Source organism: Botrytis cinerea, chromosome 1 (genome assembly GCF_000143535.2).
Source record: "Botrytis cinerea B05.10 chromosome 1, complete sequence".
Taxonomy (NCBI): Eukaryota; Fungi; Ascomycota; class Leotiomycetes; order Helotiales; family Sclerotiniaceae; genus Botrytis; species Botrytis cinerea.
The window spans coordinates 3,556,583-3,581,723 of NC_037310.1; the positions used below are offsets into that span (position 1 = coordinate 3,556,583).

Sequence of the window (25,141 nt, forward strand, 5' to 3'; positions counted from 1 at the left end):
AGATCAGATTGTATAAAATCTTGTGCGTCGACAATCTTATCAGAAGAACACCTCTCTGGAACCGGTGATGAGTTAATTATTCGATGTTTGTTTGGAGGTCGGGAAAGAAGAGTGAAGATAAAGTCAAGACTGACGTGAATTTGGAAGCTCGTCCATCCTCGCTTAAATGGATTGCACGAAATGCATCAACTTCATACCGGGAAAGAGCTGGAGCTTGGAACTTATGACTGGGGTTTCAACAATATTACTCAAATTAACTAGATACATACAATTCTTCCTATCGATATTAAGACATATATTTATAAACATTACTTCTCATCCATCCAACACTATTATCTACAATCTGAATTATTATGTGTACATTATTGGCATTTGTCCAGACCTCAAAGTCACTTAGTGGGCTCTTCCCGCAACTCCCTCCCAATGTGCAATCGAGATGCACATCATTCCGACCTTCCTACTTTTACTGTACTTGTCACTCTTGTGATAAGAAACGGTCGTAGAATTCCAAAGTCCTGAATGATACTAATGATTTCCTCCCCCCATCGGTCCAATCCTGATTAACTTTGGGCTTTTTGATGAGAAAACCAGCCATATCTAAAATCTCAGCGGTATCAACGCTAGTATTCACCCCCTTACATTTCGTGTGAGCATCTCGATGTTCGTGAAAGTCACAACGGCCCCGTTCTCTTTTATCATGCCAAGAGATATTGTATTTGTGTTGAAAATCGCAAGATTTGCTAGACTCAAAATCGGCTTGGATGTCCTCAGCGACGTAGTCAGGCATGTCGACAATCGAACGCAGTCTGTTGATAATAAGACGCCCAATAACCCTGCCATCCCTTGGCTTATCCAGATCCTCGCGAAATTCCCAGGCTAAGCATTGGATGCAGAGTTTTCTCATGGTTGAATTTGGTAGCGAGAGTTGCCAAATGGCAGAGATGTCGTCATCGGAAAGTTTCCATGCATCTCGGTGTTCGAAGGGGATCATCGATCCTCTGAGAGCTAGAATCATGTCGGAAACATCGTTTGCAAGCTTTTCAGAACACCATTTGTCTGCGCTGATTCGGAGTTCCCAGAAATTCCTATATGTCTCGCTGATGAGGTCGAGGTTTACCTTGGATCTTTGAAGCCATGCAACCAATAACTTAATGGCTCCGGTTTTCTCATCTTCTAAATATATTTCCCTTTCTATGCCCTCTTCGAAGCGTCCTTGGAGAAAGGCTATTTGGAAGTATCCAATAGACTTGACGAGGCGGTCTTGAGAGACTGCGAACACTTCTTTTTCTGGACCTACGACTAATGCTACTAGTACGCAACGTCTCCTAATTTGTTTCATTAGCAAATTCGAGTGAGGTTAAAACTTAAATTATGATCCAGGTATGAAAAACATTGTTGGATTGATCATGAGAAGGGACGAAGCTTACTTTCTCGAAGTTACTATCTTAAATTCTCGTTCTGTAGACATTTTGGACTTGTTTAGACTTGCATGGGTCTGATCAGTGTTGTTCATAGTGACGAGATAGAAGTATATTGTACAAAGATAATAAAGATCTGGATATATCCAAGCTGACTGCAGGTTTGTAGATTATATCTTTGTGTCTAAAACTTCTCAATGTGCAAGAGAAATTCTGCCAGGGGTGATGAATCAATATATACTCCAGCAATACGGCTAGGTATGTGTGTAAAATTATCAAACTACTGAGTCTAGCTCCTCTAGATTTAACTAGCAAATTGTCACTCATCACAAGCATAATAACGTTCAAAAGTGTAACCACGTTGGGACATAAGAGAATTTTGAAAGAGCATGTATGATGGCTTCGATCAATGCTCTAGCCGATAAAGTTGAATCTTTTGACGCTAGATTCTCTAGTCTAGAGCCTCAAGTACCTAATTTTGTCACTAAGGAGAACGAAACTACTAGTTAGCTTGAGTCTAGCTCTGGTGCTTGGAACTGATAGCCTCATATCGTAAATATGGATATTGATAATATCAAAATTCTTGTTTATTTGCAGCTTTCACCTGGGAATTTTCGATAGAGAAAATGCTAGTAGATTTCTGACTGATTGAAGCATCTCATTCGGTGGTGGAATTGGCAAACTAAGCATGTGAATCAGCTTGGCGTAAAATATGATGAAGACTAACCTTACGCTCTTGGAATGAACTATGGAATTATTGAGCATTGAAAGCTAATACATAAGGATCCTGTTCTGACTGTTGGAAATAAGTTGGGAGCCACATGGATTAGTAATACGAAGGTGGTGGTGACAGCAGGCGCCTGTGGAGCTTTTTGACTCATAATCGATCTACCATGTGCATAGACTTTCAACGTCGAACTTGCATATATTAGGAAAGATGCATCGGGTATGTGAGATATACATGTAATTCTAGATTATCATCCATGACTAGAAGCCATAGCTGCAAAAGAATAAGACTTCCGGTTTCATGCAGCCCATCAAGAATCCTGTTTTCTGCTTCACAATCTAGCCAGCCAAATAAACCCATCGTGTCAATCTGAGCTCATAATAACTTTTCATATCACCGTAGACCCTTAGAGAATAGTAGTAAGAGCTCACGTAACTGACAGTGTGCATGGGCAAGCCATATGTCTCTAAAACTCTCGCAGTCTGCCAGTTGCGAGCATCGTATTTTATCTGATAGCTGCCAACACTATTTCCATCGTTAATGATAGTTTTATGTCTCTAGCCAGTCTAAATACTCTGCAAAGATTCACTTCAAGTGATGCATTCGAATGAAACCATACTGACGTACTATTAAAGAAGCTTAACCCTCGACCTCGTCCTCAGAATCCTCATCTTTTTTTCTAATCTCCGCTGTTTTCAAATGGCACACTTCTCCTTCCGAATGTCGATGGAAATAACAATCATCCCAATTCTCCTCCTGAAACGGACAATCTGGAAGATCATCTGCTGAATGCTTCTGTACTTGTGCAAAGAAACTCACATAAAGATCCCGGTGGTCTTTGAAGAGCTCCCACAGAGTGATCAATTCTGCCATATCCAACAGAAAGGCCTTCTTCTTTTTCTTTTCTAAAGAAGCCTCAATGTCCCACGAATTGTAGACAAGCTCATGAATACACCATTTGCGTAGTGGAGATGTGGGAGATGTGTTTTTCCAGATATTGTCGGCATGCACTTTGCAGTCGGGGACCTGATGAAATTTACCAGATTTTGTTATAGCTTGAATTGCATCGATAGCTTTGTTCGCAAGATCATTGACACACAGCTTTTCCGCGAAAATATAAACACCGAGTAACTGGTCGAAGTCCTCAAGAGCTTTTGCTTCAGGTACTGTTCCGCGATATAACCAATGCATGAAGTATTCGAAAACTCCAGGCTCATCCTCCGGCATATTCATACTGCACTCCTGGCTTTCTTTGAATCCTCCTGCTGAGAATGCACCACGAAAGTATGCCACGGACTCGCATATAAGCTGCTTGTGCACGGCGAACTTGCGCTTCTCTTTTCCCACAACGATTGTGACTAGCTCATGGCCAAGTGATCTGTAAATTATTAGTCGTGACACACCATGAGAAGCTCTGATGTTGACCTCACTTTCCGAGATTGAAGCTGTCTGACAAACTCATATTTTCAGAAGCAATGACACCGACTTGGCGATCTGCGAATCCTGCAGGACAGTTCAAATAAGGACTGCAATATTCTAGAGAAAGAAAATTAAGTTTATGTCAGAAAATAACCAAGATTCTTTCGCACAACAAAGGTAGTTTTGGCTTGTGAGTTGGAGATGTTTTGGCGAGGGAAGAGTTTCGAGGCGAATGATTTCTTCTTGGGATGAGAGTCGCAAAGCTCACCTTTTAAATAAAACCGTCGATCAATTCACTCTATATTTTATCCCAACCGATAAAAAATCTGCGGAGTCAAATTTTCACTTGGAATTTTAAAGCCAGTTTATTCCTTTCTCTTCTTTCATTCTGTTTCTCCTCCTTTCTCCCGCCCAACTACACATGTGGTTGTACACTTAGCAATACCCAAACACCCCTTCGAATCAACCTTTTGTTCTCAAGCAGAAAGTTAAGCCGTATCAACAGATAAATCCTACTAAGAACTGGTTTGAAATCCGATTGTATCTACTCCAATCTTCCGCCACGATGGGTAATGTAAGTAGTCCAACCACTTCGAGCTATTCATCGAGAAACTCTAACATACTTGGTCAGCCTAATGAGCACGAGTGTGCTGTATCTGCGGGAAATGATTCGCCCAAGAAATCGCAAAGTGCTAGTCAAAGCAACCGATCTACCGCGCAATCCAAGTCGACAGCAATGATGAAGCTTGAGCCAGACGTCTTGTTCACAGAGTTAGTACAACTCAGTTCTCTCCTTTACTCAGTATTTACCACCGATCTAACTCATGTGCAGCACAATGGGCATGGAGACAATTATGTTGAAGGTTGGACCGTCTGATGATATACATGGCAATATGGTCTTTTCCATCCACAAGAACTTGTTGATCGCTTCTTCCCGTCGATTCGCAAAGATGTTGAGAACAACTGGACCTTTGGATCGCAATCAGATGTATTCAATCCACGATACGAGTCCTGCTATATTCAAATACTTCAATGAGTATCTCTACACTCATCGGATCCCAGTCGTCAGTCGTCGCCTGTCGAAAGCTGAGCAAGGAACCCGAATTTTGGAGCTTTGTCAACTCTATGTCTTTGCGGAAATGTTCGAGATGGACAATACCTTTCTCAACAAGATCATTGATACGATTCAAGATGGTCTTGCTGTTAGTTCTACCTTTTTGTCATTTAGTCTGGTAAGAAACATTCTTGAACACTCCAAGCCAGAATCTCCACTTCGCAAATTCTGCGCCGCAAACGCTCTTTATTCTGCCATGGTTCCAGGTCTCGATACAACTGGATTCCAATGGTTGATAAAGAATAGTGAGGAGTTTCTTGCTGAATTCATGAAGATGCTCGTTAAGCTCACTAAGGCAACCGATCCTCGTATTCGCGACGTCAAGCAAGAATATGCAAAGGAAACCAAGATAAAGGAAGAGGAATTGGAGAACGGAGGAGTTGCTGTTGATAATGGCTCTGTTATCGTTTCTGTTGTTGGTCCAGGTGTTCATCCATGCCAATTCCATATTCATGGTCGATCGGGATCTGGTTCAGGAGCCGCTGATGGTGCCGACGATGATGAGATATGCTACTTATTGGCTGATCTAGAAGCATAAATAAAGCAAAAATGACTGGACATTGTCATGAGCACGAATAGAGGGTTCTCATGTTAAGCACACGGCGTTTGTGGAGTCGAAGGTGGTTGAGAAGGAGCAAATGGTGACGTACAAATTAAAGCGGCGCTAGTGGATGTTTGATATGGTAAGAGAATTATTAGAATCAGAGGTAGCAGTGAGACATCGGGAACATATCTGCTTTTCCTCCATATCATGCCATACAATGCATACGGAATTATCAATGGATGATTTACCTGATCGTTTTGCTTTCATAGCATGAATTATTAGGCAAAATTGGATGTTGACTCGAATTATTTTTAGTGACATGCAAATGAATTCAACTTATATGTTATTATTCCCATAACCGCAAGAATTTTGATACATGACATGAAGAGTACGAAAATTGCCCAGTCAGACATTTATTAGTCTATACATTTATGCAAATACTCCTTTGCATCGCTCCGTATGCCTGTCTTTTTCCCAATACATTGTACACAAAAACTTTATTCTCTGCAGACTGATCCAAACAGCCTTTACCAGCTCTGGCTTAAAAGTAATAGATCAGAATTACGCACCTTCTATATTCTTCAGGGCCATCATATTCATGAAACTCGCAATTATGATCTCCAAATCTGCTACCTATGATAGTGGGATCAAACTTGCCCTCTGCTCTCCATTGCACACAAGAAAAATCACAGTCTGGGCCGAACTCATCTATATCCACATCTTTATTTTAATAAGCTCGCCAGTTCGTATATTTTTCCATGTCTACAAGGTATGCGTGCAAATGCCGGGCCTTTTTACTTTTTTTCGCTTCGTTTTTCATTGTGAGAGAGCATATAGACGTAGGGACTGAATCTTGTTATCATAATTCTATAGGGTCTTCTGTCTGTATACGTGGAATCCGGTGTTAAATATGGATTGTAGTGGGTTGCGGGCTGGGTATGTTTCTGCAGGGTAAGCGAGATTTGGTCGTAATGGAGATAGTGTGTAAATTATGTTGTTCGATAGCTTCCCTGAACCTATTTGAAGTTGAAGTTGGTGATTTCCTGTTCTGGGCAACTGACGTAATAAGTGTGAATGTTTTGAAGCAAAGATCTGCGACCTAGAATGCCTATTTCTCATATGGCCTAATATCAAAGAGCCCCTTCACTCATTTGACATGGAACTCTTGACAATCTCTTGGACATATTCGCTTCCATTTTCTCGTCATTTCAGAAGGAAACCTTTGCTTGATATTCTTGCCATGTATCTATCAAGCATCTAATTTCAGATAAGGGTTATTGAACACCTTCAAATACTCATACGGCGCGTTATCAAAATTAACCAAATCACCATTTTCCTCGCACTGAAAGCCCATCTGTTCCAAGAAAGCCTTCAACTCATCCACAGCCTCCATACTAGAAGCGTACTCACCCCTCCAGCACTTCCCCACCACCGCGCCCAGCATCTCCTCCCCAAGCACAGGGAACTGTTTAGCGGCCACTCTCTTCCTCCTCTCCTCTTCCATCTCATTTGGCCCACCCTCAAACCCCTCCAACACAGCTAACGCCCCCTTTCCAGTCACAAGCCCATACACCCACGACGCCCAATTAAACAAGTCCGTCTGAAAACTCACAAATCGCTCTTCAAGCCTGATATCAGTCATCTGATTGCCCGTATTGGGGCAATAGTGCCCTATATGCGCGCCCCAGAGACCGAGCATGGAGAGCGAGAGATCAGGCTCCAGCTAGAGCGTCTCGGAACAGAACTCGTGGTGCACGACGTCGCGCGAGTGGAGGTACTGCAGCGCGGAGAGTGTGTTGAATGCCCAGCGGTAAATGATCGCGAGGGAGAGGGGGTTGGTAGCGAAGGTGGGATGGGAGTGTAGTGCGAAGGTTAGGGGGCCAATGGAGGATTTTGACAGAAGGTAGCCATAGCTATCACGGCCCTTGAATCTGTTTTCTAGTTAGCTCGAACTATATTCTCGCTTTAAAAGAATCTAAGATAAGTGAGACGTACTCAAGTAATTTAGGATGATTGCCTCGCAAGTGTTCATACACGCCCGCAGCCCACTGGATCCCACTACAGTCCTCCGAATCTTCGAGGCTACCATCTATCTCTTCTCCCTCATCATCGCGCAACTTCGCCGTGTAGCTTACTGGAAATACAAGATATGCGCTATCATCTTTAGAAGAAGGCGCTACCATGTATTTATCAAACATGGAAGCGAAGATCTTGCTGCCTGGATTCTGAGAAGCTGTTGGTGGGACCTGTGAGCGGTAGAACAAGTCTGCAGCGTTTGTGTTGGCCATACTTTCCGATTTGCCTCGGGCTCACACACGCGAAATTATTTAATATGGTAAGTTTGAGTGATGGATTTTGAGGATGCTCTTTTTTGCGAAGGAAATGTGGAAGCCAAAATATAATATACGGATAATATATCTTGTTAGAAGATATAGAAGTCACCATCACGCGACAAAGTCACGCGATGGCTTCGTCAGACTATAGGGCATAAATAGAATTCTTGGCCTTATCGAAAAGGACCAAGACACACGACAATATAGTCAATACCAGAGCAACTTCCATCATATGATCGTATTCTTGCAATATGTCTGTAAATAACGATCTCGCTTAATCTTATTATTATATAAATACTAAAATTTTGAATTCATACAGAAGTTATCATCAAAATAGCTTTTTATAATGAAAATCGTAATAATTTTGATTATTTTTGAAATATAATAGACTCTTTGTATCAATAAATCTATTATAAGAACTTTATCTTCTGATTGAAACGTTATACACATCATTATTAATGAATCAACTCATGAATGTAATTATGAAAGCCCAGATGCGAAACCATTTTGGAATGCTCACTTTGTACATACACTTCAAAATGCATTGCTTTTTTGCTTAAGATATCTACAACTGAGAATTTTTCACCGAATAGCTGATTCTGCTCTGAAGCATCCCAAACTTCTATTCCCGCTACCTTCATCTATTCTTTTTGCTACTATCCCTACAAGCTAGAATTTGCTCTGCTACTGACATAGCGCTTATGGAATAGCCAGCCAATTTCTAACTTTTAAATACTGAATCTTTTATTGCGAAAAAGAATATCAAGTACAATAAAGTAGGGTGCACACTGCGTATATGGCTTTAGAACCTGTCTAAATCCTGTTTCGTTTTCACCCCCAGTTTTTTCTCTTCTCCCATCATTTTATTTACTTCTACAAACCTCCTCTAAGAAATGTGTTACCCTCTAATATCAATACAGTACAGAAATTATCTAACTTAAGTTTCTTGCAGCATACCAAAAGAGATTCTGCAAAAACCTCAAAATGATAATCGCCTGAAAGACTTTGAAAGATTCAAGCCAAAAGCTTTGGTTATCATAGCTGAAATATCAAAGAACCATCGTATTATCTCATCTTTCAAGCACGAATTGAATGCTCTCAAAAAAGAGGAAGTTTATCCTCCTTTCGTTCTCCCCGACTCAATGGTCTTTGGTTTCTGACAAGCAAACCTAGTAAGGAACTGTTGATAAAGAACCGTGAGTCTTTTTCGAAATCATGAGCATCAAAATCTCGACGATCAAATAAACCTCAAGAGCTTTGACAGTTTCTCAAAAATAATAGCAACCTAATGTCTTACCCAGCTCCCATACTAAGCATCGAAAGGCACTTTCGTTTTGCGTTGACACCTAAAGAGGGTCATTTGAACGAATACTCCAAAGTATGGCAGACAAGGGAGCCGCTATGGAAGAATCGTCTTGAGAATGGTTGGGTGCGGGTGCCGGGGGTAGGGCCTCACTTGTATACCCTGATTCAAATCAAGTCCGATACACTAACCAAAACGATTAATAACCGATTGCAGATTTTGGAGATGCAATGAAAGTCAGAATAGTAGAGCTTCAGATCGATGACACTGCCAAGATAGATAGACAAGAGAGCTTGCTCCAACGTTTATATGGTTGGACTCATCATGCTAGGCCTATTAGACAGCACAGTATCTGTTTGTATGCCTTCTCAAGGTTACGTCGTGAATTATAATAAAAGGCTTAGAAGTGGTGCAAACATGGCATATTATCTCGAAGATGAAAAGGACATTAGAAATGCATATTCGCAAATGCTCAGAGGATTGATTGTGGAGTGTTGCACGAAAGAACCGCTACTACGACCTAAAGCGGTTGAACTATAACAACGAACAGGAATGATGTTTCGGATGGCTCAGAATGAATTTGTAGCGGATACTGTTGGAGATCATGCTTCTCTTGGTTTGGGGAGCGAACATTTTTTGCTGGAGGATCTGGAGTCACCTCAAGAACGGTCGATATGAAAATAACTATTCGCTAAGATTTTAGGCGTCTTTTCCTCTCGTTTCCTATTCCTGTCATTATGTCAAAATTCCTGTATTTCTGGCTTCGTATACTGAATAAACAATGCGAGCAACTTAGTATTTGCATGTACTGTATCTATGCAGGAAATTTCAGTGGAGAAAATAAAGTTCAATGTGAATGTATGGCATAGCTTCGTATTCCGATAGTATAGATCTAACTTGCGATTCGTCAATGAAAAGTTCCTCATGATTTTTGATAGCTCAAAATATACTCATGATTGATTCCAGATACGAAGGAAACCGGTGATAATCAGCAGAATTACGATGAAATATTTTGTTACCCTACTCTCACTACACCTCCTTGACTACTATGATTCTTGTACTGACGAGTATACGCGCCCAATCGGGCAAAGTCGAGCATTCAGATTCTTCAGTCTTGTGGCCAATTGAAGATCGATATATGTCGGCGTCTGAACTTACGAGTCCCTTACGGCATGTAATCTCAACACAATGTATACATGCACTGTATTACATAAAGCCCGGCAAGATATTATTAACAAAATATTTGATCATATCTTCTCAGATGGTACATTCTCATTAGGCGCCAAGGAATTGAAGCGGCGGGTGTCTTGCCGTAGCGAGATGTAACATCGACTTTCATGGCGAGATACAGTCTATAGACCATGGCGAGAGAATTTTGCAATGAGAAATGTAACTTCAGAGAGCAGCGAGTCTTTCAACAACACCAAATAAACTCATTGATCTGACTACTCAAAAAAAAAAAAAATTAAAGAATGATACATAGTCGTGGATCTCAGCTGTTCAATGGAGTGAGTACCTTCATTCTCGCTTACACGTTTCCTCGGACGCTCCATCATACATAACCGAGCACCGTCACAAGCATGTAGAATTAACAGTATGAAATCAATTTGAAGAAATTGGCCAGAAAGAAAGCAGAAGTGCTGTATGAGATGATAACGACAAAAGTTGAAGATGAAATGCAAAGCAATCTTACTCCAAGGATATTGGATGATAGCACTAAAATTCAAGCTTCCGGTAAATTTTAAAAGCATAACGGCAGGTTAGATGAGATTGCTCAAGTATGAAACAAAGCACCTTGATGATACAGGCTCACACAAGCTATCAACATCCGGTTTGTTTCTGCAAAACTGAGCAAAGCGCATTCGACGCCTCGAATACCATCCTAAACCTCAAGATCCACCATACTCGAATCAAAACATGCAGACGACAGTATCCAATAGAAAACCCAACTAAAACACCACCGTACTATCACCTTCGCCTACATTCATTCCAAGCGGGTAGTAACCATAACATGTTTCAACTCGAAAATTCACTCTACTCAACTTCACTCTTCTTCACTTCTAAATTCAATCCCGTTCCATTCCGCGTTCCACCTTCTTCAGTTTCGCATACGGTCAATCTTAAATATTTTTTTCCAACACAAACACACGCTAGTACCGCCAGAATTCACCGTATCTATTGTGCTGTAGATACTTGAGCCTGCCACCCCCACCTCCACCTCCGAAAGGTTCTTAATATAAGAGTCTCTTGCAGAGCTCTCTGTGAATAATCCAGGAAAACTCTTCAATTAAAACAACCACATCCAAATTTCAACACGATTTTTCTTTTCTGCCAGAATTTGATCGCAATCATCGTCAGTTCAGAGGAATAAAGTATCTGCATCAATCTATCAAATTATTGAACTTAATTACACAAATAAGATGTCTCCAAAGGTTGCGAAAAAACGCTCTGTCAGTACCTCCGCAGAGTCACGTCAACCTAAACGCGCTCGTGTCAACCCCGCGTCTCCTACGTCAGGTACCTCTATTCCCGCAGACAAGACATTGAGCAAGACTGAAATCAATAATGACAAACCCAAGACTACCACACCAAAACCGAAGTTGAAGATCATCCTTACCCTAAAGAAGGATGCAGAACCATCAAATGCGCCTTCAAAAAAATCCAAAGAACGGCCAATTAAGGCTTTAAAGAAAGCAAGTCGAAAGAAAAGTGCGCGAACCAGTGTTAAATCTCAAAAGCCCACCACAACTGGTTCTATAGATGATGCACCAAGCAAGAAGAAGAAAAGGCAAATAGAGGTCAAGCCAGAGAAGATTCCAGTACCATCGAGCAAGTCTCCCAAAGTGCCCCGAAAACAATCAGCCAGACCTTCAGTAGAGGCGAAGAACACGGGTCCACGTGTTAGTCTCGAATCTGTCAAGTCGACAACCTCCGATTGCGTGGACGATACACCGAGCAAGACCAAGCCAGAAACAAAGGTAAAGAATAATGCAGCACCTGAGAGAAAAATCCTTACTCCAAAACCGATATTGCCCAAACCAGCAGCACCACCGGTAGCACCAGAACCACCAGCTACATCAGCAAAAGATGTGCCCAGCACATCAGAAGTCGCACAAAACCAAGTTTCTGCTATTCGAAAGCGATCAAATGACGTAGACGAAGCAATAATCAAGACTAAAAGCAAGACGAACGCAAACGCCAATGAAAATGCAAATACAAGTACAACACCTTGCACAACCCGATTCGTGCCCATCAATACTCCGCAACCAAATTCGAGAGCACGGAAGCCTTTCAGAGAGCTCGAAAGTGCAGAAAACAACACCGCTGATGGACAGACGCAACCAAACAATACAGAAGACGAGCTCGAATCAGAAGTGATTACCAATGAATCAGATCCTACAAATACGACACTATCAAAATCACCGCCTCGAGACCCTGTCAAGCCATTTGGTCCCAAGGAAAAGAAAGCCATTACCATTTGGATGCGAGTCAACAATGCAGCTGGAGCACGAGGTAATCTTGCAGCTTTCCGAGACCTCTTAGACACTCTAGGTTGTCTAGACCCAAGTTTTGACCATGAGATCTTGGCGAATTTTCATCACCGGATCGAGCGATACATTTTAAGAATAAAGAAATTATTAAAGGAGTGTGGTGCTGTTTTATTTCACGAAGACGATAAGCTGGAAACGGATCCGATTTTTGCGGATTGGACAGTTGTTTGGTTAGAAGAGGATTGGGATGGGGCTATTGATACGAGAGTATACTATACTGACAACTATCTTGAGAAATACTCACCTCCTCTTGAAGGAGGCAATGAAAATAAGCCTATTGCAGCAGAACCACCAGTTGATGAGCCATTCGAAGAGGAGGCGGAGATTCTTTATGTTGAGAGTCCTGATGAACGCATTGCCAATATCGCCAAGATCACCAATACTAACACTATTAAAGTCAGAGTAGTCCCAGAGTGTGATCGTAATCCTTACGGAATGGCAGATTGGTGGAAATAGTGGCGAAGACTAAAGAAGTATGGATGAGGGAGGAATTTCCGAATTGTTTTGGCATTTGCTTTGCAGAATTTGATATGATTGTCAGAGATACGGGACAAGTGTATAGACTAAAGTCCAATCGATAATAATAATTTCCTACCAATACATGATTTGCAATTTGTGTGAACTTCATTGAATTCGCCGTGGTGCTCGATGCTGTATAATATAGCTAGTGACACATCGAAGACGCCGTATCATCACTCGAGGACTTCGAAGAGCCGGTCGTTTGAATCCACAAATCGAGAATATAGAATGGGCCCTGGCCGCCTCCTGACAAATGTGATTGATTTGTGATAATGTTGAAGTAGCATTGTCTATTTCAATGATGATTTGGTGACAGATGAATGAGGAATGGCGTGTAATCCATTCGAATGAGTGTGAGAGACAAATCAAGCTTGCGTATGGTTATTCTTTTCCTTCGAATCTTGCAAACTCAGTACATTTCATTCCATACACTGCGAAACTTGTGATCGGAGAGAAGAGTAATTACATGCTTACAAGTTTGAGCCAAACTCCAGCCCCAGACCACGTCTCAAGTCGTCTGTTCGTATCGTACAATTCGTTAATGCTTAAGCCACCTCTATATAATCTTTTCGGCCTCCTCGACCAAATCCTCTAATTTGAAAGCTGGATCGCCTCTTCCAAACATCTCTAATAACCGACGTCTATCACTCTTTTCCCCAACCGGACCATAGAACTTTTGTAAACACATAACCAGCCATTTTGCTTCGTCGACGCTCACACCTCTTCCTTCAACGACCTGACCCTGTAACAACACCAAGCCTTTATCTTTCTCCAACTCTAAATGATGTGTGATTGTAGTATGTGGTTGACTGTATTCGCCTCTCAATTTATATTCCGCAAGATGTGTGAATAGCACAGCGACGGTATTCTCAGCTGGGAAAGTCCATTGCAAGAAATGGATTTCGGCACCTTGTCCCTCCTTTGGAAGTGGGAGAATAAAGTGAGGGAATGCCTTCGCAGTTTTCTCAATTGTTTTATATGTATCTAAGGGTATAACTGCGCACAATGATCTGGCTTCGCTGGCATGTCGGAATCGCCAGAGAGCTTCAATCTTTTCTTGTGATAATGTGCGGACTTTCTCGAGATCAAGGTAAGAGGATAAAGTCTTTAGCCCAGGGGTTGAAGAAGGCGCCTTCTCGGCCGGAGTTTGAGGCGGTGGCGGAGGTGCAGGAAAAGGTGACGAAGTAGTCGGGGAGGGTGGTGGGGTGGGAGGGGCATTCGTAGGAGTAGGAATAGCAACGGTGGCTTTCCTTTTCATCTCTTCGATTTTGGATTTGTATGCTTCTTTCAGTTCATTGGCGTCTCGCAGACCTTCCCTATATATTTCATGAGCTACAGACATAACATCTACTGAATTTCCCTTCTTACTCTTTTGCTTTTTGTTCAAGCTTCTCCTTGTACTTTTCCAGCACTCTGTCTGATTGCTGAGTGGCCAAGAACCGGACATCATGAACTTGTGCCCATCTCTTTTGCGAAGCTCGCAGATAGGGGGGCGCACCAGAGATTATGCGACGGATCGCTGGAGAACGAATGATTGCCATGTTTTCGTCGAGTAACAATTATTATCTTGATCAATCTCCCAAGTCGTCAACCTCACAAAATATCAATTGTGGTTGATAAACTTAAATTATGACGCGGCCGCATCACCGAGATTCCGATGTAACCTACTGCTCGACTCGACCTCAAGCCGACCCCGGATTTCGGGATGTCGATGTCTCAAGCTATTATTTCCCGATTTGAAAACAAACAGAAATCATAAAAAGCAAATCATGCAACATTTCCAAAGGAGGGTTAGTTTCTAAGTTTCAATATTTACATGCATCTAATCCCACTCTACAACTTCGCCTTTTCCCCTTCTTTCAATGCCCGATCTTTCAAAAGTCTTCTCAATATCTTTCCACTCGGACTCTTCGGAATGACATCCACGAATTTAACTCCTCCCCTCAACCTCTTATGACTCGCGACCTTTGCTTGCAACCATGCCATGATCTTCTTTTCCTCTTCTTTATCGCCAGCAACTCCTTTCCTTGGAACAACATAAGCTCTTGGTACTTCTGTTGCTTGTTCTTCGTTGTAGATACCAATCACTGCAACGTCGTCTATGTCTTCGTGGGAGATGAGGAGACCTTCTAATTCTGCCGGTGGTACTTGGAAACCTTTGTACTTGATTAATTCCTTGACACGATCAGTGATGTAAAAGTTGCCATCTTTATCCTGATGTCCAACATCTCCCGTCTTGAAATACCCATCCTCTGTTAATGCATTCTTGGTACCCTCGGGGTTCTTGAGATAACCTTGGAAAACATTGGGCCCCTTAATCCAAAGCTCGCCAGTCTGCCCTGCCGGAACCTCCTTTTCTTCAGAGTTCATATACTTTGCTACTTGATTTGGTAGTAGACGTCCGACGGAACCTGGATATTTATTCCAATCCTCCCAAGGCTGAGTGTGAGTGGTAGGACTTGTTTCACTAAGTCCATAACCTTGCTTAATTGGTATCTTGAGACGAGCGTATACAGCATCAACGAGTTCGCGTGTTAATGGCGCCGCACCCGAATTCATCATCCTGACAGTCGATAAATCGTATTTCGAAACTACCGGGCTCTTTCCAAGCATGAGAACAATAGGGGGAACCACGTAAGCAAATGTAGCACCAAATTTCTGTATTGTATGACAAAACTTCTCCAACTCAAATTTCTCCATTACAATGCACTCCAAACCCATGTATAGGGAGAAGTGAATAATGCATGTCAAGCCCTGGAAATAGTTAGCAAAACCGGCAACGTTTCAGTAGTGGAGTGACTCACATAGATATGGAAAAAGGGAAGAACGGCCATGAGTTTGTCGCCTCTGCCATCCTTCCCGCCTTTCCAACTTAAATTGACCCCCTCAGCTGCGTTTGCCATGAAAGTATTTGCAACAATGTTTCCATGAGAAAGCATGACTCCTTTCGGGTGACCGGTCGTCCCACTACTGTAGACCAAAAATGCTAGATCCTCTGGCTTACTCTTCGTCCTCCTATATCTTGATGTGCCAGCCAAATTCCGCACGTTCGTAAAGTGCTTAAATCGGTGTGTTTCATCCTTTCCATCACCCACCAAAATTATTCTATCTTCCGGTATACCAGCATTCTTAGCAGCTGCTTGTGCTTCTTTTATGAAAGCCTTTTGTGTAACAATTCCTTTTGCCCCAGAATCCTTCAATTGAAAGGTCAATTCATCGACAGTGTATCCGGGATTCGCAGGAGAGACTATTCCGCCGGCCCAATGGGTTCCCCATAGAACAGCAGGAGTATCGATACAATTTGGTGTGTAAAGTGCAAGTACGTCGCCTTTCTTCCACTCCCAAACAGCTTTCAGGCCCTTTCCAAACTCTATTGCAGTGTCTCGCAGTTGCTTGTAGTTATATGACCGTGACGTCTCAGCGTCCGTGTAAATTGCTGGAAAAGCAAACAGTCAGTCGTTGATCTTTAAAAGCTGATCTTCCAAAACGATCATTAATACTGCAGGACGTAATTGGTACCTTTATCATCAGGAAATTCTCTATCTTTTCTCTCGAAAAGAAACTCCCAGAGATCCACCTGTGGGATGTCCAATAAGGGATATGTTGATGCAGTAGGCATATTTTGTTTGTGCTTGTGTACTGATATGTCGATGGGTTACCAATTGTAAGAAACAGAAAGGTAAGAAACTACTATGAGGTATCTATTGAACGAGATGGTATTTAGAAATCAAAGCAAAGCGGAGGAAAGCAAAGGAAACTCACCTACCTAAATATGTTACCGGTCAATAATATGGTTGGCTGGAGATATGCGATATCAGGATTGGCTTATCCATCACAACGCCTTTGTGGAGAAGGAAACTCCACAAAACTTTCTGCAAAGCCGAAGCACCGAGGTAACATTAACTTTACCCCAGATCTTGGCTTGTCGCAAACTCGGTCAAAGTCACGAGTTTTCGGATATCGTCGACTTACTACCAGCTGTTGGAACTAATTACTAAATCATGACTAATAAGAACGCTCGTTCTATTCTAATCAGACATCAAACGTCGAGATTCAGACTTCCGTGTCTAGACAATCCAACAGAAAAACTCATACATCTGCAGATCTAAATCATTCTAGAGAACGTCCAGGCGACATGCTATTCTATATTAAATATTACTCTATACTTTTGTTCAAGCGTTGTAAATTTTGGACATGTTCTAGGAGTAGATCGATAGCAGAGAGTCAATGCTAAGCTTGTATTGGGCTCGGTAGAGTAGCTCTAGCGTTCCTGAAGGCTAGGCGAGTTTGAAAATGACTAGAAGGTATCCATTAAATCGGGTTTGATCTGAGAAATGGAAAACATCTTGGTATGGTGATGTGTCTATTCATCTACTCGAGACTATCGACACATGTATTTCTTAGCAAAGGGCACGCGCCGATCGAACTTCGGCACAGAAACCTGTTCACCACATGAAGACAGCTAGATGCGGCAAGTTTAATGGCGAAAAGCAAGGAAATTTCATTGAACTACTGGATTAAAGTAGAATCAAGACGTCTTCTCGACATGAAAGCCATCCATCATTGAAGCCTTTGATCCCATAATCTCTACTCCATCACAAACCGAACCCATCCACGCATACCCTCCCTCATGCCGGAAACACAAACATGCCAAAACGCATATTCAATGTATATGCATTGTTCGCAGGATTATTGAAGGTGACAAATGTTGGTAATCCGAAGAAGAAAGAGTCGGAATACATCTCGTGTCGACATCTCGGATTTGCCTGGTAGTACTTTAATTAGTCGATGTTACAAATCTAAGGGAATAGGTGATGTAATTTTACCTATCTTATCAGTCTTCCCTTTATAGAGAGTAAACGAAGTTCTTTTTCAACCGTTGCTCAATGTCATGAATTTTATCCTGGAGCTTCGGAATTTCGACCTCCAAGTCATCTTTCTCCTTTTTTGCCTGCGCCTTCCAAGCAAGCATCTCAGTCTGATGATCAAGTCGCTCTTGGATGAGCTTCTCATCTACCTTTCCCTCTAGACCATCCACCTTCATTTCCATTTGATTCATCTTGATCTCCATGTCCTTTATTTGAATTCTCAAATCAATTGTGTTTACTTTTTTCACAATCTTCTGCAATTTTTTCTCTGCCAAAATCTGCCGACATTTTGCTGGCGTTCCTTGTACAAATTGGATCAACGCGTAACTGCCGACCAAAAAGAAGAATAAAATCGTGCATAACAGCATAAAAATGCAAAAGAAAATGGAGTAATAAATTAGAGGCAACACGCCGAATTTTAAAATATCTTTTCCGAAATGGTGAAGATCATCAAGACTCGGGGACTGAGGAAACTGGCCCTCTAAAGAGACATTCGAAGCCATTTGTTGAGTTACCAAAGTTGCTAAGTTGTCGAAAGTCGACGGAGTTATGTTCGCGACGTTGAGGAAGTTTATTTGCTCCATTTTGCTCTTGGTGTTGCGTTAAGAGTTTCTGTAGTTTGATTGTTCTTGTTGCGGGCGTTGTGGGTTACTTTATGCAAAGTCTTTGAGGCTACAGCACACAAGAATGTTTTGGAACATGGTAGCGGAATGAGCTGTATGATTTAAAGTTCAGCAAAATCCGATGAATCAGTATTCACTGTACTGATTGAAATTATTAGAATATTCCATTCCATTCTATGAATATGGATGCTTGACTCTTAGCTTCATGGTAATTCTTGAAGAACATTGATATCATAGCTTTCAACTACATCAGTGAGCCATTCACGAATACCAAGTTACAAGGCGTTACATTCGTGCTCCAATATTGGTGCATATTCTACTGCTTATTATTTAATTGCAGATATCATCACTATTAGCACTTTATATGGCTATTGTACGACCACAGGCGTTGAATTCAAGAAACAAAAAATCGATTAACAGGATCCTTATAACATTTTCTTCAGATTTTCGAAACCAAATCTAGATAGAGCGAACGTTTTGGAATAAAATGGTAACGGTCCGTTATTAACGGATCGGCAGCCCATCTGAGTTCCAATATAATACAAATCCCAAATCTAATCTGATCGCTAGTCAGTGGATGTCATAGTACGGTTAGACGGATAAGAACACACAAGAATATTATACCTCCAAGCTTCCAAAGCTTGCAGTTCCAGCTTCATTTCTTCCTTCTCACGTCTATATTATCCATCAAACTCGCAAGTTTGCATTCGTCGCGATGTTGTACCGCCGGGGTACCAGATTTTCTAACCTCATCTCCATCTTTTGATCCTCCAAACTCATCTTACTCTTCCCTGCGTCTCGCACTCCCAACGACCCATTCTCAATGCCGTACTTCTTCCAACCAAACCAGCATGTATTAACACCATTATAAAGAACCATCACGGCAGACAACGCTCTCTGTTCCGTAGTCTGTGAATCGATAAGTTTCAACGTGGAATCGATCGTGAAGAGAAAGTGTCGGAGGAATCTAGTCGAATACTGCTTGTTCTCAGGAACTGTGGGAAGTGTCATGCTGTATGCTGGATTTGTAAACTCCATGTAGATATATAGAAAAAGAGAGCAGGCGTTGATAGCAGGATATTGCGTCGGAGAATTTATGTCGAGAAGGAATACAAATATGGAATAGAAGATTTGGAGGGAAAGTTTCATTGTATGGGAAGAGTAAGCTTCGACTGTAAGCCCAGTCCGGTTATAATCCGAGGAGTTCAAGGAGTCCATGGTTACCGGATCATGCAGTGAATTGCTGCGAGAAATGATTTCCAAAAGTAGATGTAGGTACTGTGGTACAGCCGCAGATAGCACTACCGAGGAGTTTGTTGCGAGATTATCCATAATTTTGTAAGAACCTTTTCAGACATTTGATGTTTTTTGGATTATGTATCGGTCTTGAAAATTCGTTGCACAGGGTTTTATTACATCTAAACCAAAATTCTGTGGATTTCGTTGACCAAATGCGGTGTGGCAGAAACACTTCGAATTCACTAATAGCAGCACGAGCACGACCAATCAGCGCTTGACTCTTGAACCTGAAAGAGTTTCTAATTTCTAGAGGCTTCGAGCTATGTTTGGTTTGTAGAGCCCGGTGACAGCAGATCAGTTTATAGCAAGTTCTTGATACATCCAAAGGTACTCATCTACTAAGAGCTTTTGAAACATCTAATTTATCTGGGACTAGATACGCTTTCTGTACTTCTGGAACAACTAAAGCCGATGAGTATACACAATATTATCTATTATGTTTATGCTGTGCCCGATAAGAAGTAAACTATTACTCCAAATAAATTGCGCGTACGCTTATGACTTTTCCGACTATGGTAGCGCCCGTGTACCATCTTCAAACTTTTGAGTCAAGGTAAATATTTAATATTTCTTCTCTTCTTCATCTGAAAATCATGATCAAAATTACTGTTATCATATCGAAGATAATACAAGATTACCATCAAAAGTAGAAAGGGCACCTATGAACGTAGGTAGTCAAAGTAATTTTGCAGTCCAAGAAATCTATAGATTGATTGTGATTTCACGAATGCTAGCGATTCTACTCAGAAGATCGTACCTTGCGAAGAGTTCACCCCTTCGCTTAATCCCTCGCGAATGGGGTTCCACCACCTGATAGGACACAGAATGACGATAATAAAGGAGCCTACTAATAAAATTCTTGCTGTGACCTCACATTGCATATTGATAGTATATCACCCCCAAAACCACTTCACATATCATGTGCTGATATCACATATTTGAACAGTTCCAAAACCACTTCTTCAGGAGCAGCATCCGGAAGCCATCCAACAATAATTCAGAACACAATTCTTCACCTTATCATCGTAATCAACGTATTCAAACACAGCCTACGAGTGTTCCCATACGAGTGTTCCCAGTAAGAATGCTAAGTTTTAAATGCCTCATAAGCACTAGTGTAAAGAATTTTAGCGAGTACGAGGAAAATCACCGGAGTTGTCCATTTAGAGAATTCTACACTGTCTTCGAGAAAATCGTGTGTGTCGGCATCGTACAAACAATCATTTCACAGTTTTTCTAACAATTTATTCGTATTTGAATGCCGTATTTGTATCTGATTTCAGATTCAATTGCTCAATATGATTGGGTATCATCTGCAGTGGTTGATTTTACTCTAGCGCGCATTTTCTCCACCCATGCAGATTCACCAGAATGCTTAATTTGGGGAAGATCAAACTAGCATCAAGCCCCTTTTAAGGCCGACAGATCGTCTCGTCTTATAGTTCTTCGGCCGAAGAAGTGGAACTTGTGTAACCAACATGATGAGGTAGAAAAGCGGGTCGAATTGACAAGGCCATCCATCTCGGCGAACTGCCTATCTTGGCAAGTGTTGAGGATTCTGCGGTGGTATTGCTGGTGCTGCTGGTGGGGTAAAAGGAAGATGAAGTTGCATTAGATAACCGTGCCAATCGTAAATAGAGCCCTCGTTGTTTCTTTACTAAAATCAGTGGTCATCGCTTTTGGGGCCATCATACTAGTAACCAAATCTATGGTACTCGATACGGGGGAGAAGAACGCTGCCTATTTTGCCCCGCTTGTGCCCTTGTCAATAGCTAAATTGTACGTATATCACGAACAGTTGGTAAAAACAGTCAGATTCTCGAAAATGTTGATTCTCACGATGTGATGTTCTTTTCCCATTACATTCAGAGATTATGGCTTATCAGTGAGAAACCCGAATATTACCAGTGACAACCACCACTTATCCAAGACTTTTGAATGCACGCTAGATTAGCGAATGTTCCTCCCATATTTCATATAGGCTATAGCTACCTCTGTAGACTTCGAGCATCCAATCCGTTTCCTCCTCTTTTCTGATCTCACAATGAACGAAACTTACCAGCTCTAACCGTGTCGAAAACACCCGTTAGGAAATACGTACAAACATCTCCTATAGACATCACAATATTCAACAATGGCTCTTCGTTATCCAATGCGCTCTCGAAGATACAAATTCCTCAAGGCCATAATATGTGTCGCTATCACATTTATCCTCGCAACTAGGATTCCTCTTCCCGATCTCACAAAACGGCGCTTCGATACCTGGATATGGGATCGCAGCTGCCACAAACTTTCCCCTTTCAGCAAAACATGTACGGCCTCGCGGGCCTCCATCGCATCAGATGTGCAAATCGTGATTGAGACCGGCGGCTCGGAACCCCAAAGTAGACTTCAGTACCAACTTGCGACCATTATGTCCGAGGTTCCTCGTCAGAATATTTTGATTTTTTCGGATTTAGAAGAAGAGGTTGATTCTTTCCACGTTCATGATGCGCTAGCTGATATCTCGATACGAGAACGAAAGAATTACCCCGAATTTAAGTTTTACGATGAATTGCAGATGTATCAACAGCTGGGGAAAGATACTCGGGAGCTCAAAGGTGGATGGAAATTGGCCAAGTACAAAAACATGGCTATAAAGCGAAAGATCTGGAGAATGCTAGGAGAAACTAATAGTGCTCTTCCAAGAAGAAAATGGTACGTGTTCATCGATACAGACACTTTTGTCGAATGGGATAATCTCCTTGTGTTATTGGAGAATTTGGATCCCCAGAAGAAATTATACATAGGAAGTCCTGTCTGGGCTGACCCCAAAGCACCATTTGCTCATGGTGGTAGTGCATATGCTCTCTCGTATAGTGCTTTGGAGTCTCTCAATACGCATGACCTAGATGGCTATAGAGAGCCAATGTATAGTCAATTCGGCGTGAACACAACAGACTTGTGTTGTGGTGATGAAGCTCTTGCGAAAGCATTGAAGAAAATCGGCATCAGGCTTAAAGGCTATTGGCCAATGTTCAATGGAGAGGTACCGTCAACTGTTGGCTTTGGGAGCGAAATTTGGTGTGAGCCGGTACTCTCGTTACATCACCTCGCTGGAACAGATATGGAAGACTTATGGCTGTGGATCGAAGATTGGAAAGCCCGCACAATGAGCATGGTACATAAACTTTTATTTTACCCCTTTATATCCCGATCAAATAATGAAAATAGAATGCATCATGAACTCAAGAAGTCACTTACTCATCTATGAAATGTCTTATATGAACATCTTTTCAACCCCCCTCTCAATTCCATACGTTGCTAAACATATTCACGCAGCAACCATTCCTATTCAAAGACTTATTTGAGTACATCGCTCCTCAACTAGTCCCACGAATGAATGATTGGGAAAATACAGACGAAGGTTGGAAAATATATCATCAGAAAGGCTCTCCAGTATCCTTCTCACAATGCAAAGCGGCCTGTGTTGCAGATAAGCTATGTTTTCAATTCGTTTCTCACGACTCTACCTGCGCATTGTCCCATACAATCCGGTTGGGTGGAAAGCGATTACCCAAAAACGAAGACGATCACAAGTATATCTCGGGATGGAATTTAGAGAGAATAAGAGAATGGACCTCGAATACGAAGTGTACCAGTGCACATTGGCTACATTCGAATCCTTAAGAAAGGGATCAATATAAATGACGTCGAATAGATGGTCGTGGGGAAAGATTGCGATGGCCATTGGCTAAGAAGATTTGATTCCCCAAACCCCAGATGGCGAGTGTGAGACACTCACTCCCCTTCTCCTCCTCTTTCTAATCAAAGAACAGGAGAAGGAACTACAATGTGAAGGATCAAAGAGTTTATGAGAAACGGAAAAGTATCAAGGAGAGACATGAATAAGGAAAGGTGGAGGAGAGAGGAGAGAGGAGAAAGGAGAGAGGAGAAAGGAGAGAGAAGAAAGGAGAGAGTATATCAGAAACTGGAAAGTCCCAAGGAGAGGAGAGACGAGAGAAGAAACACAAAGCAAATCAACAATCCACCCACCCAAAAACACCCTCAAAGATCGAATCAAAGCTACAGCAACAAAACCTCACAATACCTACCTACCTAGCTCCCCCCAAAAAAAACATCACAAATCTTCCAATAAACACCAAGCAAACTCTTCGTCATATATATATATATATATGTGTATATATATCACACCATATTGATATAAAATCCACAATTCAATCATCAATCATCAATCATCAATCATCAGACATCCAATAAATGATAGGAACCGGACGACTCGCCAGGAGACAAGAAGATAGATAATATGGAGGCCGAGAAGATGGAGTAGAGTAGAGAGAACAGAAGAGAATAAGTGAACATGATACATATACATATCAACCCTGCTTGCTTTTCGTAATTCTAGATTCCAATAAGTCTAGTCTAAGTATATCCCATTTTCTAACTCTCCTTCTCTCTCCCTCTCTACCGCGTTGAAAACCCTCACTACCACATCATCCTGTTAGTATCAAATTGGTTGATAAGTGTCAAGGCTCTTTAGTCTATCATGGTTGTAATCGTTGTCGATCATTATTATCTATGGAGAGCTATGTAACTCATAAAGTTCCCTCTGTATGATCAAATGATCGATGCCCCGACACATCCTTTTCCTTCCACCTTGTCCATATCCCATCCCATCCCACACACAACACCCCGAAGCCTCACTATCCACCCAAAAGCCCCCCCCCCCCCCCTCCAAACAGAATTCCCCCAGATTCGTGCGGACAAGTCTCAGAACTCACTCAGAAAAGGCCTTATCCCAAATTACTAATCGATTCCGTCACACCCAAATCCCAAAGAAATCCCCAACCCCAAGGAAACTCCCAAACAACACACTCCATTTCCAAACTACTAAAATTTCCGTTCTCGAAGCCCCCAAAAATCTCCTCCTCCGAGAAGAATTCCCCTAGATCCGTGTGGACAGGTCTCGAAATCCACTCAGAAAAGGCCTTGTCCCGAATTACTAATCGTGTCCCGTCACTCCCAGGTCCAGGGAAATTCTCCCAAAGGTATCGATTCTCGTATTCTCCAATACTAACCAAACTTCAACTTCATCTGGAAATCCAGCCCGTTGCTCGAAGGGTTTACCTTCCCATCTGCATTATAGGCCAGCTATATATCTGCGTCTAGATTCGATTCTAGCGTATTCCCACCCAGTGTAATACAATATCTTCATCCCCATCTTCATCCCCGTCCCATCTTCTTTTACATTTGTAGCCACCGTTAACGTCAAAAAGAAGAAGGGAGTAAAAGCTCTTAATGAGCAAGCTGTCAAGGAAACCGCATTGTACTCGTCAGCACATTGCTTATCCCACTTTATCTCGAGATAGAAGCAAACTAGAAGGAGTCAGATTACCTCTCGCCACCCCTATCTCGAGAGACGA

At 41.9% G+C, this 25,141-nt stretch overlaps 9 protein-coding genes across 13 annotated transcripts; 3 read left to right on the top strand and 6 right to left on the bottom strand.

Moving 5' to 3' along the window:
• Window positions 1–354: 354 nt before the first annotated feature.
• On the bottom strand, window positions 355–1,636 carry BCIN_01g10190 (hypothetical protein). Its single transcript, XM_001556473.2, has 2 exons — window positions 1,428–1,636; window positions 355–1,325 (listed from the first exon to the last, which is right to left on the bottom strand). The coding sequence occupies exons 1-2, from the start codon at window positions 1,511–1,513 to the stop codon at window positions 476–478; spliced, it is 936 nt and encodes a 311-aa protein (XP_001556523.2). The 5' UTR covers window positions 1,514–1,636; the 3' UTR covers window positions 355–475.
• Window positions 1,637–2,367: 731 nt separating this feature from the next.
• On the bottom strand, window positions 2,368–3,737 carry BCIN_01g10200 (hypothetical protein). The gene is made up of 3 exons (XM_024690889.1): window positions 3,576–3,737; window positions 2,773–3,523; window positions 2,368–2,670 (listed from the first exon to the last, which is right to left on the bottom strand). Exons 1-2 carry the CDS (start codon window positions 3,605–3,607, stop codon window positions 2,785–2,787), a joined length of 771 nt encoding a protein of 256 aa, XP_024546659.1. The 5' UTR covers window positions 3,608–3,737; the 3' UTR covers window positions 2,368–2,670; window positions 2,773–2,784.
• Window positions 3,738–3,809: 72 nt separating this feature from the next.
• BCIN_01g10210 (hypothetical protein) lies at window positions 3,810–5,546 on the top strand. The gene is made up of 3 exons (XM_001556471.2): window positions 3,810–4,138; window positions 4,196–4,335; window positions 4,397–5,546. The coding sequence occupies exons 1-3, from the start codon at window positions 4,130–4,132 to the stop codon at window positions 5,214–5,216; spliced, it is 969 nt and encodes a 322-aa protein (XP_001556521.1). The 5' UTR covers window positions 3,810–4,129; the 3' UTR covers window positions 5,217–5,546.
• An 899-nt stretch (window positions 5,547–6,445) lies between these two features.
• BCIN_01g10220 (hypothetical protein) lies at window positions 6,446–7,597 on the bottom strand. Its single transcript, XM_024690890.1, has 2 exons — window positions 7,218–7,597; window positions 6,446–7,153 (listed from the first exon to the last, which is right to left on the bottom strand). Exons 1-2 carry the CDS (start codon window positions 7,508–7,510, stop codon window positions 6,946–6,948), a joined length of 501 nt encoding a protein of 166 aa, XP_024546660.1. The 5' UTR covers window positions 7,511–7,597; the 3' UTR covers window positions 6,446–6,945.
• A 3,577-nt stretch (window positions 7,598–11,174) lies between these two features.
• Window positions 11,175–12,949, top strand: BCIN_01g10230 (hypothetical protein). Its single transcript, XM_001556468.2, has one exon. The coding sequence runs from the start codon at window positions 11,279–11,281 to the stop codon at window positions 12,863–12,865; it is 1,587 nt and encodes a 528-aa protein (XP_001556518.1). The 5' UTR covers window positions 11,175–11,278; the 3' UTR covers window positions 12,866–12,949.
• A 38-nt stretch (window positions 12,950–12,987) lies between these two features.
• Bcatp11 lies at window positions 12,988–14,533 on the bottom strand. 3 transcript variants are annotated; one of them, XM_024690892.1, is made up of 3 exons: window positions 14,297–14,533; window positions 13,403–14,244; window positions 12,988–13,328 (listed from the first exon to the last, which is right to left on the bottom strand). In XM_024690892.1, exons 1-2 carry the CDS (start codon window positions 14,467–14,469, stop codon window positions 13,485–13,487), a joined length of 933 nt encoding a protein of 310 aa, XP_024546661.1. In that variant the 5' UTR covers window positions 14,470–14,533; the 3' UTR covers window positions 12,988–13,328; window positions 13,403–13,484. The 3 variants fall into 3 exon arrangements, with proteins under 3 accessions (XP_024546661.1, XP_024546662.1, XP_001556517.2); XM_024690891.1 differs by having other exon boundaries at window positions 13,395–14,244; XM_001556467.2 differs by having other exon boundaries at window positions 12,988–14,244.
• Window positions 14,534–14,640: 107 nt separating this feature from the next.
• Window positions 14,641–16,804, bottom strand: BCIN_01g10250 (hypothetical protein). 2 transcript variants are annotated; one of them, XM_024690894.1, is made up of 4 exons: window positions 16,695–16,804; window positions 16,448–16,567; window positions 15,733–16,364; window positions 14,641–15,682 (listed from the first exon to the last, which is right to left on the bottom strand). In XM_024690894.1, the coding sequence occupies exons 2-4, from the start codon at window positions 16,545–16,547 to the stop codon at window positions 14,762–14,764; spliced, it is 1,653 nt and encodes a 550-aa protein (XP_024546663.1). In that variant the 5' UTR covers window positions 16,548–16,567; window positions 16,695–16,804; the 3' UTR covers window positions 14,641–14,761. The 2 variants fall into 2 exon arrangements, with proteins under 2 accessions (XP_024546663.1, XP_024546664.1); XM_024690893.1 differs by having other exon boundaries at window positions 16,448–16,629.
• A 629-nt stretch (window positions 16,805–17,433) lies between these two features.
• Window positions 17,434–18,495, bottom strand: BCIN_01g10260 (hypothetical protein). The gene is made up of 2 exons (XM_024690895.1): window positions 17,755–18,495; window positions 17,434–17,694 (listed from the first exon to the last, which is right to left on the bottom strand). The coding sequence occupies exon 1, from the start codon at window positions 18,378–18,380 to the stop codon at window positions 17,775–17,777; it is 606 nt and encodes a 201-aa protein (XP_024546665.1). The 5' UTR covers window positions 18,381–18,495; the 3' UTR covers window positions 17,434–17,694; window positions 17,755–17,774.
• A 3,044-nt stretch (window positions 18,496–21,539) lies between these two features.
• Window positions 21,540–23,419, top strand: BCIN_01g10270 (hypothetical protein). 2 transcript variants are annotated; one of them, XM_024690896.1, is made up of 2 exons: window positions 21,540–22,878; window positions 23,040–23,419. In XM_024690896.1, the coding sequence occupies exons 1-2, from the start codon at window positions 21,853–21,855 to the stop codon at window positions 23,385–23,387; spliced, it is 1,374 nt and encodes a 457-aa protein (XP_024546666.1). In that variant the 5' UTR covers window positions 21,540–21,852; the 3' UTR covers window positions 23,388–23,419. The 2 variants fall into 2 exon arrangements, with proteins under 2 accessions (XP_024546666.1, XP_024546667.1); XM_024690897.1 differs by having other exon boundaries at window positions 21,540–23,419.
• Window positions 23,420–25,141: the final 1,722 nt, after the last annotated feature.

What these genes read in the sequence shown, in the direction of transcription:
- BCIN_01g10200 (XM_024690889.1), bottom strand. Translation starts at nt 3,607, where the DNA reads ATGAGTTTGTCAGACAGCTTCAATCTCGGAAA. An exon ending in GACAGCTTCAATCTCGGAAA is followed by an intron (nt 3,524 to 3,575) that starts GTGAGGTCAACA and finishes AATAATTTACAG; the next exon opens with ATCACTTGGCCATGAGCTAG.
- BCIN_01g10270 (XM_024690896.1), top strand. Translation starts at nt 21,853, where the DNA reads ATGGCTCTTCGTTATCCAATGCGCTCTCGAAGATACAAATTCCTCAAG. An exon ending in AAGCCCGCACAATGAGCATG is followed by an intron (nt 22,879 to 23,039) that starts GTACATAAACTT and finishes ATATTCACGCAG; the next exon opens with CAACCATTCCTATTCAAAGA.
- Bcatp11 (XM_024690892.1), bottom strand. Translation starts at nt 14,469, where the DNA reads ATGGCAATCATTCGTTCTCCAGCGATCCGTCGCATAATCTCTGGTGCG. An exon ending in CTTGAACAAAAAGCAAAAGA is followed by an intron (nt 14,245 to 14,296) that starts GTAAGAAGGGAA and finishes TGAAATATATAG; the next exon opens with GGAAGGTCTGCGAGACGCCA.
- BCIN_01g10260 (XM_024690895.1), bottom strand. Translation starts at nt 18,380, where the DNA reads ATGGAGCAAATAAACTTCCTCAACGTCGCGAACATAACTCCGTCGACT.
- BCIN_01g10210 (XM_001556471.2), top strand. An exon ending in CCAGACGTCTTGTTCACAGA is followed by an intron (nt 4,336 to 4,396) that starts GTTAGTACAACT and finishes ACTCATGTGCAG; the next exon opens with CACAATGGGCATGGAGACAA.
- BCIN_01g10230 (XM_001556468.2), top strand. Translation starts at nt 11,279, where the DNA reads ATGTCTCCAAAGGTTGCGAAAAAACGCTCTGTCAGTACCTCCGCAGAG.
- BCIN_01g10250 (XM_024690894.1), bottom strand. Translation starts at nt 16,547, where the DNA reads ATGCCTACTGCATCAACATATCCCTTATTGGACATCCCACAGGTGGAT. An exon ending in AGAATTTCCTGATGATAAAG is followed by an intron (nt 16,365 to 16,447) that starts GTACCAATTACG and finishes TTGCTTTTCCAG; the next exon opens with CAATTTACACGGACGCTGAG. An exon ending in TTCCCTTTTTCCATATCTAT is followed by an intron (nt 15,683 to 15,732) that starts GTGAGTCACTCC and finishes AACTATTTCCAG; the next exon opens with GGCTTGACATGCATTATTCA.
- BCIN_01g10220 (XM_024690890.1), bottom strand. Translation starts at nt 7,510, where the DNA reads ATGGCCAACACAAACGCTGCAGACTTGTTCTACCGCTCACAGGTCCCA. An exon ending in AATCATCCTAAATTACTTGA is followed by an intron (nt 7,154 to 7,217) that starts GTACGTCTCACT and finishes ACTAGAAAACAG; the next exon opens with ATTCAAGGGCCGTGATAGCT.
- BCIN_01g10190 (XM_001556473.2), bottom strand. Translation starts at nt 1,513, where the DNA reads ATGAACAACACTGATCAGACCCATGCAAGTCTAAACAAGTCCAAAATG. An exon ending in AAGATAGTAACTTCGAGAAA is followed by an intron (nt 1,326 to 1,427) that starts GTAAGCTTCGTC and finishes GAAACAAATTAG; the next exon opens with GAGACGTTGCGTACTAGTAG.